This window comes from Ursus maritimus, unplaced genomic scaffold (assembly GCF_017311325.1).
Source record: "Ursus maritimus isolate PB19 unplaced genomic scaffold, ASM1731132v1 scaffold_17, whole genome shotgun sequence".
Taxonomy (NCBI): Eukaryota; Metazoa; Chordata; class Mammalia; order Carnivora; family Ursidae; genus Ursus; species Ursus maritimus.
In genome coordinates this window covers 49,406,708-49,416,993 of record NW_024424119.1, presented here as the reverse complement: position 1 = coordinate 49,416,993, position 10,286 = coordinate 49,406,708, and the positions used below count along the sequence as shown (strand labels likewise).

At 42.5% G+C, this 10,286-nt stretch overlaps 1 protein-coding gene across 4 annotated transcripts in view; it reads left to right on the top strand.

Annotated features, from left to right (window-relative positions):
- Nucleotides 1-209: 209 nt before the first annotated feature.
- The window catches only part of DENND1A (DENN domain containing 1A), a 489,670-nt gene continuing 479,593 nt past the window's right edge, over nucleotides 210-10,286 (top strand). For 3 of the 4 annotated variants that reach the window (XM_040631857.1, XM_040631858.1, XM_040631855.1), the window contains exon 1: nucleotides 210-398. In XM_040631857.1, coding sequence (XP_040487791.1) covers nucleotides 382-398 — 17 coding nt within the window. In that variant the 5' untranslated portion in view covers nucleotides 210-381. The remainder of the gene's footprint in view (nucleotides 399-10,286) is intronic. The other variant, XM_040631859.1, reaches the window with a different exon arrangement.

Genomic DNA, 10,286 nt, shown 5'->3' with positions numbered 1-10,286 from the left:
GATGAGCCGCTCCCGCCTCCCCCAGCCCTCAGGCGGCCCCGCCTCCCGCGAGCGGACTACACTTCCCGGCAGCCCCCGCGGGTGGCGGCGGCAGCGGCGGCGGCGGCGCGGGCAGGAGGAGGTGGCTGTGTGAGAAGCGGAGGGGGCGGTGCGCGCCCGGTACGCGCGCCGGCGACCATGGCGTTCGCCGGGCTGGAGCGAGTACATTAACCCCGGGAGGCGGCGGCGGCGACGAGGGAGCGAGCTTCGAGCGGGCGGGCCCAGCCTGAGGGAAGGGAGGAAGGGGCGGGGAGAGCGCCGGAGGGAGGCCGGTCGGCCGCGGGCGGGCGGGCAGCGCAGCGCCGAGCGGGGCCCGTGGGCCCATGAGGAGGCCCGGGGACCATGGGCTCCAGGATCAAGTGAGTGCCGGGCCGGGCGTGGGGCGGCGAGGCCGGGAGAGGGCTGCAGGCCGCGGGCGGCGCGGGGGACTTGTTGCCGGGGCCTGAGGGGCGCCCCGCGTGCCGGCGTCACGCGGGGAGGGGGACGGTTGCCATGGCGATCCTGGGAGGCGCGGGGGCGGGGTGCGTGCGGGGTGGAACGGCTCCGGTGGTCAGGTGTCCCCTCCTCACCTGAGGGCGGGAGTCGCAGAGATTACAAGGTGGCCCCCTCCCCGGGGTAATAGAACCTCTGAAAATGCTCATAAAACTGTTGGGGGGAGGGCGAGAAATCTCCGGAAGCAACTCCCCTAATGGGTGTGTTTGGGGCGCCCCTGAGAGTTGGGCAGGTCCTGAGAGATCTGCTTATGGCCTGCGATCCCCACAAAAAGTCGCCTAAGGTGCTCCTAGGGACCACTCATGGACTTAAGGTCTGGGTGGCCTGAGGAGGAAGGCCCTTTTCCCTTTCCTCCTTTACCTCTCTTATCTGTGTTAAGTCTCCACACAGCAAGGGCCAAAGGCTATGAAGGAAGATGCCTCTGTGTCGTAATTGAGTATCTGATCTTGAATACTGGTTGGAAAGGCTTTGTAATCCACTGTGGCACATTCCCTCATTCATTCACCTGGGGTCCTCGGTGGGGGATTAGTTTTCTGGGGATATTGTTGATAACATCAAACTTCAGAACCCATTGAAACATTGTTGCCTTGCTTCTAGACCTAGAAGTTGACTTTGGAAAGTGCAACTTTTATGCAGTCCAATTTGGGTGTGTTGCTTTAGACTCTATCTCCTCTCCCCGTCAGGTCCTTTTTCGGCCTCTCCCTTCCTCAACTCCAGAACTTGAGATGCCTTATCTCTAATCACTAACAAATGTTCATTTTTCTCTATGAGTAATAGAATTGTTTAAGGGTGCTTAAAAACAAAGTTGACAGCATAGGCTTTTCCTTAAACGGCTTTCATAGGACACTTTAAACCTGCTTACAAGAAAGTCTGAGGAATGTGTTTATTTCAGCACTTTGAGAATAATGCTTGGGAAGTTTGAAAAGGGAAGGGCCTTGAGGACGAACTCTAATAATTATTCAAATGTTGTCTCTCATGTCCAGTTGATGTCCATGCAGTGTGACCCTTGCCCATCCTCGTAGTCCCTTGACTGGCTTAGGCTTCCCATTCGCTAAATGCCTCATACGTGCTGCAGCAGTCCTGAGACATCTGCTAAATGAAGCTAGAAAAGTTTTCTTATGATAATGAAAATGGAACAGGCGGATGGATGAGCACACTGTTCATTCTTGATTTTGTGGAAACAAGGGGAGAAAGCTAGAAGTTTGCTCCAAACAACAGCTTAAGAGGTTTGGGAGGTAAAAAGACGTGGTTTGTAAAGCACTGGGATTAAGGAGGTACTCCAGGTTTAGCTCCTGCCTCTAAGAAAGAGTTGTAAACTTGAATTTCAATAGCACTTGGCAACTGTAAGGTGGCTTTTGGAAAGTGTTTCTGAGTACGCTTGTGAAGATGCTTCCCTTTGTTATGGAGAGGTTCAGAAACTTGCCTGACATGAGGCTGTCAGTGTCAGAACCAGCATGAAAATCCAACCAGTGGAAGGTCAGATGACTAGACTTCAAATCTCTGTCTTGCTCTTGAAGGTTGCAGGTTAACATACATTTCTCAAGTGTGTTTTGTGGAACCCGTTACTGTTATATCTAAGCCCTTGAGTGAGGGAACTTACTAAGGTGTGAAATTAGTGTAAAGAATAGCTTTTTTGATCTTGAAACTAGACTGCTCTGGGGTAAAAGCTTAGGCTTGGGAAATATGTTTGCTTTACTTGTGGTGAGACTGAAAGAATATGAAGAGAAGTTATGAAAAATAGTTTGATTTATGGTGACTATTGACTAAGCAACTTCTGTCTGCAGCTAGGAATGGGGATGGACAGGTGGCTAGGGACCGTCTATGTAGATGCTGCCCTAGTCTTTGGAGGAAACAGAGCTTTGGTCACTAACTGTTCTACCTTGGAATTAGCTCAAGGTGTTGAGCTGCCTGAGTTGACATCTAAGTGTGCAGGCTCTGTTGTGTAGGGACAGTTGTGTGTGTGTGTGTGTGTGTGTGTATGTGTATGTGTGTTGGGTGGGGGTGGAACACAGCACTCTGGGGCCCCTCAACAGAGCACTATGGCCGCCAGTGTTTCCTCTTATCTCTGATGCTATGTGGCTCAGTCAGGCTGATGATGTGGAATCAGATCTGGTTCAAATTCCAGCTCTTTTGTCTAACTGACTATGAAAGTTCGCACAAGCTACCTCTTTCACCCTCAGTTTCCCTGAGGGTGTAATGGGGAATACTATATGTTGCAGAGTCATAATGAGCAATAAATGCTTTATGAACATGATTGCTGGGCCTGTATTAAAAATTCAGCAGTTCTCTTTTATACCTTCTCTATCAAAAAACTAAGAAAAACCATATATTTTATGCCAGAAATGTCAGAAATGAAATGAAGAAAGTTTTGATCAAGGAATTAGACTGTTAATGTGAAGAACAGGACTTAACGTTCTCTTATTAAAAAATAAAAGTTGATTAAAAACAATATTGTGTAATTGTACAGCTGGTGTCTGTTGTATGATTAGTAGTAAAGCAGGTGTGTTGCTAGGCACAGGTGTTGAGATTTAGTGCTTGATCAGACTTCAAGCTAAGGCTGGTTGAGCACAATCTCTGTGTCAGGCATGGTGGTATTGCTTTATGTGAACCATTTCATCAAGTTCCCACAACTGTCCAATGATGTAGGTACTACTAACCACATTTTCATATGAGAGAATGGGAGTTTATTTGCCAAAGATTAGATGCTATCCCCAGGGAAGCCTGCCCTGATACCGGTTCTGCACCCTCAGCCCCCTCCCAGCCTTGGCCAGCTGCCCTCATCTGTGCAACCACTCCCTAGCCTAGGCCAGGTGCCTCTCATCTGTGCATCTTCTCTTCAGCCTAGGACAGGTGACCCTTATCTGTGCACTCCTTCCCCAGCCTAGTCCAGGTACCCCTTGTGTGTTTCTTTGGCCCCTTGTGTTTATCACTGTTCTAGCACCAAATTCAGTTCCTTGACTGTCTTCCGCATTAAACTAGAGATAAACTTCTTGAAAGCAGGACTGTCTTATTTGTCTTTGAGTTCCCTGTGTCAGACCCGGTACCTGACATAGAAAGTTGTTTCGAAAGAGTTTATGGAATGATATAAGAAGTACGGTAGGATCTGAATTAAGATCCTGACTAAGGCTCCAGGTTGAGTGTACATAGAGTTAAAAGAACAATTTGCTACCTGAACTCTTGAGGACAAAGAGTTTTTGTTTTTAAGTTAATTGCCCTGGTCTATGCAGAGAATTACTTACTTTTTTCTAAAGAGTGTTTTTTTAGTTCATGTTCATCTAAATGAACATTGTCTAGCTTCAAACCAAACATCTACTTGGCCAGGGAAAGAAAAGGTCACCAGTATGCAGGTAGTACCCTGGAAAGTTCCTGAACTTTAAACCTGAGCAGACCTTTATCTAGAGGGATAAAAGGAGCAGTGGAAACTGGCAATCTTCGACAGGTAGGTTTAAATCTTATTTAGTGTTTGAGTGATCCCAGTGGACTAGAATGTGGTTAATATGAAGCAATTTAACTGATAATGCAGACATACAGCAGGAAACTCTTGGCAGTTTAATATTGCTTGTGGTGACATCCTAGAAATTGTTTCCAGGCACCACGGGCAGGAAGTGGATTGTAAGTAATCGAAGGAAGTATTCTAAGTGAGTTTGAGGAAACCTGACATTTATGGATGCAGAGAAAAGCATACTCTGATTTGAAGGCATAGGGACAGAACAGGGCAGCTCATTTGGCCTTGTGGTGGTATTTATTCTGCATTAGCCAGCATACCTGTCTTCTGTCCCTGTCAGACTGTGACCTCAAAGGTTTGTGACCAAAAAGAGTATCCATTTATTCATTCACTCACTCACTATAGAACTAAGGGTGTGAAGCACATATTGAGCACTGAAAAAATGTTAGTCATTGTTGGTATTGACATGATTAGTAGTACTATATCATGTGCCTGGTAGTGGGCTAAGTGCTAGGGACACAACAATGAAAAGGTTTTTCTTCACTTTAAGGTTTTCCAAGGTAGTAGTGAGGCAGAAATGCAAAACAAAACAAACTTCCTCCAGGCCCCCTCCCCCCCGAACCCCCACTATGATACATTCCGATCAATGCTATGGTGGAGACGCAGCCAGTCCTGAATAGGTAAGAAAATGGAGAGACTGTTTTCCCAGGACAGCTCAAGGAAGGAAAGCAGGCTTCATCAAGAAGGTGTTTTAGCTGAGACAGGAAAGATAGTAAAGGTGTGAAAAGGGCAAGAGTGGTAGCACAGGGGAGTGGTGATGATGGTGGCAGTAGTCTCAATAGAGGGAGCAACAGTATGTGTGAAGACGTGGCATATTAGGAAAAAAAAAGTTAATTACCATTTTTAGGCACATGCCAGGAATTGTGTTAGACATTGAGAATTATGCTGAATAATACATATTCTATTCCTGCTCTCATGGAGCTTAGAGTCTGGTGGACCCAACAGGTTAAAAATAACAGATCAATTCTCATAAAGCCATGTGGATGTGCTAGAAAGGGAATGAGCTGCTGAGGGAGACTGCAGGGGCGGCTGTCCTGTTTTAGAGCAGTGAGGGAAGGTTTACTCTAGGGCTGACATTTGGGCTGAGACTTTAAGCATGAGAAATCATTAGTCCTGAAAGTGACTGGGCAAGACTTTTCATTCCAGGTGGAGTTGAGCGTATACAAAGGCCTCGAGGCAAGAAAACCCTAGACCCATTTCAGGAACTGTTAGAAGGCCAGAGGTTTGGGTAGTGACTAATGGGACAGAACCTTGCGGTAAGGTCAGAGATTCAGACTTGGGGCTGAGTAGGGGCTTGTAGGCCATGGCAGTTAGAAAACAACTTAAGACGTAATAAACACACTATAAGATTTATTTTTTAAATGTGTAATCAAATGATTTTTAGCATACTCACAAAAGTGTGGTCAATCACTACTATACAATTTAAGAACGTTTCATCATCACAGAAAGTAACCTTGTGCCTATTAGCTTTCACTTCCCATTCCCCCAAACCCTCTGAGCCCTGAGCAATCACTAATCTACTTGTAGTTGCTGTAGATTTATTCTGGGCATTTCATATAAATGGAATCATACAATATATAATCCTTTGTCTTTCACTTAATATTATGGTCCCAAAGTTTATTTCATTATAGCATATAGATATTTCATTACTTCTTAATTGTTGAATAATATTTCATTGTATAGGTAAACCACATTTTATTCATCTGTTCATCAGTTGTTAGGTATTTGGGTTGTTTCCACTTTTTCACTGTTATGAATAATGTTGCTGTGAACATTTTGTGTGGACATATGTTTTCCATTTCTCTTGGGTATATACCTAGGAGTGGAATTGCTGGATCATATGGTAACTCTGCTTAAGAAACCGTTAAACTGTTTTCCAAAGCAATTGTACCACTTTGTGTAAAGTGGTATCTCATCGTGGTTTTGATTTGGCCCAAATGAGTCGTGTAGAAAACAAAAAATCGGAGTAGACAGAGAGGTTTCTCAGAAGGTTTCTCTTGAAACTTGAACTGAAAGAAAGGTGAGACTTGATTAAGGGAGGAGGCATTTCCAGAGGGAGAACGGTGGAAGTTTTATGACTTGGGAGTGGGATAACCCCTTCTAATTGTTTTTTGGTACAGTGAACAGCTTTGGCTTCTTAGGATAGCTCTGTTTCACTCTTGATTTTGGACTGCTTATCATAGGATCCCATTACCAAAATGCACGACAGACTTGCTTCTGTTGTGAGGCCTGTTGTGTAGCAGAGCTGACCTGTTTTCCCTACTGTGGGATGAGACCAGAAGTTGAAATGTGATGTCCTTCACATTTCTGGCTCTTCTCTAAGACCTACTGCCTCTTCTCTAGGACTTGGGGTGGTGGAATGAGAGTCTTGCTGGAGACTGAACTCCCCATTATTAGTGCCCAAAGTCAGTCACTTGAATTTTCATGACTTTTCTGGACAGTGTATTGGTGCAACTCCATCATTCTAATCTTAGCCTTTGCAGTCAATGTGGAGGGCTTTGCACAGCAGCTAGGAAGTTGAAACAGGGAAGGTAAAACCTGGAGTGTTGTAGAAAAATGTGTGTCAGGCTGTTACCTCTGTGTGTAAGCTCCTAGCTAGAATTCTCATTGTGGGTTGCAAAGGTTCAGCATTTTTCCTGGCCCTGGGGGAACTAATCTCTGGATTTACAACATCCTTTTTGCTTAAAAGGATTTTGTTGGGAAATGGAAAGATAAACAAGGAAGAAAAATAAACCAAAGAAAGCAAAAACGAAGTTGGTCTCCTTGACTTTTATTGGAATCCATACCCATTCTTTCCAAGTATTTAGGACTTGAAAAGGAGCCATATAAAGGATGTAACAAAAGGTATGGTCAAAATATTTAACTTCCTATAAAAAAGATAGGTTATATTCCCAAAGTTAATTTGTAAATTGGTTACAGTATTTAGAATGTATTTTTTTCTTAGAGATACTGTTAACGTATAAATCCGCGGCTGTCAAAGATAAAGACTTTGTAGGCAGAGGGAACTGTGTAAAAGACAGGTATGGCAGAAATACAGGACGTGTGAATAAGGGCTAGAGGAGATGGAGTTGAAGATGTAAGCGGATGCCCCTGGAACATGATGCCACCGAAAGATTTGAGTTGGGAATGTAATATGATCAGATTTGGGTTTTTAGGAAGATGACTCTGGCAGCAGCAGTATAGAACTGTGATATCTCTGGCCTGTACAGGATGATCCACTGGGGTGTGAAAAAAATGTTAGAACTTACATTCGTTTTTATATCAGTCTTCAAAATTTCTGTTTTTGTGTGTTCGAATCTATATATTTGTATAGTAAGACATTCTCATAATTTATAAATATATGTGTATCAGATGTATGCTCAAATTTTTTGACAGGAAGGAGTCCACGGAAAAAAATCGGAGACCATTGGTTTATGGAACTATGTTTATGCTGTAGAAGATCAAGGCCTGAAGTGAGGTTTTGGTTGTTCAAAGAAAAAGGACAGATGTGAGAAAGATTTTAGGTAGAATTGACAGGACTTGGTGACAAATTACATGTAAGGGGCAAGAGGAGAATCAAAGATGACTTGCCAAGGTTAGCAAGTTACATTATAAATGAGCGTTTGGAAGGTGAGGGCCAGTTATGTAACGTGTTTGCTTTTCTGAGGAGAAGTGGAGAGTTATAATTGGGAGAAGGCGTTGTAGTCTGCAGTGAGAAAGGAGATCTTTAAGAGCTCCATAGTGAATGTGTGTACTTCATTCGATGAGTAAGACTTGAAGTGGGCTGAGCCAAGTTGCTGAAGGGAAATCCATCCATGTTAGATTTAGAGAGAGAAAAAATAAACTTTCGAACTCATTTGAGCCTCAGAAAAGGTTTCAGGGATGTTTTATTGACCTAGCCTAGTCTGTTTGAATAAATAGGAGGAAGGAAACCAATCTAGAGAAAGATGCTGTTTGACTCCAAGCAAACAGTTCTTGTGCTCCAGGGTGTGAGAGGAGCTGGGGGATGTGGGCCTCAGAGACATATGCAGTCCCCATCCGAGTCCCAAGTTTCTCAGCCTCAGTTTTTTTTTTTTTTTTTTTTTTTTTTTTTTTTTTTAATTTGTAGAAGGAAGCTAATAAATTTACCTGTAGGATGGTTGTGAGGATTAGAAGCGATCTTGTATCTCACCTTCAGCAGAGAAACGATTGTTGAGTAAATGGCAGCTATCATTAATATTGCTTGGAGAGGATGGGCACACTTATCTGAACCCCCTGGAGTTAACGTCAAAGCAAGTGTTCCATTTAATATATATATATATATATATTTTTGTTAAGCCATAGACCAAGTATTTGCTTCCTCTCTGTGAGTATGTTAGGAATGATGTGTTGTATATTTTACTGAATATATTTGGAGGACTGTGAGCCTCAAATATGCAAAGCACTATTCCTTTTACTGGCTGGGAGGAAAGCAGCTTAAAGTCCACTTAGATAAGATAAACATGTGAATAATTAGAACAATAGTATTTAACATTTTATGCCTCTCCTCTCAAATGATATTTGAAAATTTTATTCAGTTCTACATAAGATTTACACCATTTATATTTATCTTTGTTTAGCTGGTAGTACTGTTCACTTCTAATTTTTTTTTAAAAGATTTTATTAGAGAGAGAGGGAATCTGAAGCAGACTCCCACACTGAGCACTGAGCCCGACGTGGGGCTCGATCCCACAACCCTGAGATCATGACCTGGGCTGAAACCAAGAGCCAGATACTCAACTGACTGAGCCACCCAGGCATCCCCACTTCTAGTCTTTTAAATCTAACTTCTCCTTTCTTTTTCCTGGGTGCTTAAAATTACTGTTCTTAAAATTTTTTTAAGGGAAATTTTAAACATTTACGAAAATAGAATAGTACAATGAACCCTCAAGTGGCCATCACTGTTAAAACACTTAACTAATATATGGCTTATTTAGTTCCATTTATAGATAACGGACTATAACTTCTCCTGTCCTCTAGACCTGGATATTTTGAAGCAAATCCCGACTTTCCTATCTCATTCTTTTTTTGTTTCTGTTTTTAGAGAGAAGAAGAGGGAGAATCTTAAGCAGTGCAGAGCCCGATGTGGGGCTCCTTCTCATTATCCTGAGATCAGTGACCTGAGCTGAAACCAAGAGTTGGTTGCTCAGTGGACTGCACCACCCAGGCGTCCCTGTCCTATCTTATTAAATATTTCTGTATGCGTCTCTAAAAGATAGACCTTCTTTTTTAAAAAACATAACAATGACATCACACCTAAAAAAAATTCCTTTGTATCATCAAATATCTAGTCAGAGTTGAAGTTTTCTAGTTATATATATATTTTTAGTGTTGATTTGTTTAAATCAAGTAAGATCATACTTTGCAGTTGGTTGATGAGTATCTTGTCTTTTTCCCCCTTGCAATTTACTTATTGAGGAAGTGTGTTGTTTGACCTATGTAGTTTACATTGCATCCTGTTTAATATGTCCTGTCCCCTTTATTTCCTACAAATTGGTAGTTAGATTTAGTTACTTGATCAGATTCAAGTTCATTTTCTTGGCAAGAATACTTAAAATGTGGTGATAGGTGCTTCCATCAGGAGGCACATTATGTCTGATTATCTTTCTTTTTGGTCTACTTATCAAGGGCTGTAAAATGGTGATATTTTGCATCTATCATTTCTTCATACTACCTACAATACTTCTATATAGAAAAACTTACCCATATCCACTATTTGGTTACCCTGAGTTCATCTAGGAAAAGCAGGATAAATATTTGATTCCCTTCATTTTTCAAACTGAGTTTGCTGGTGTTTTCCAAAGGTGACTCTTTTTTTTCTCCCAAATGTTACTAACACACATAGATTTAAACCTGTTTACTATATTTGAATCTGCTGTAGTTCTCCTCACTGATGTTTAATTTGTCCTATCTTTGGTGACAGCTTCTTCATGTTAGCTTCTAGAATCCTTTTGACAGTATTGTGGTAGTTTTTAATAGCTCCCTTGCCTTTTGGTAGGACAAGATGTTCTGAGCTTATCTTCTATTTTTCCTACTCCAGACCTGTATTCTTCTGTTTCTCTAAGGAATCTTGCTTCCTTTTGGTGAGAAATGGTATTAGAGATTATAGTTTGGGTTTCGGGACTCTTTTTGTTTTGTTTTTTTGCTACTAGGTCAGCCGTTATTCTAGCTTTTCTAGGGGTCAGCACTAGGAAGTAAGTGCGTGTGTGTGTGTGTGTGTGTGTGTTAAAGGTAAACTGTTCATATTGATATT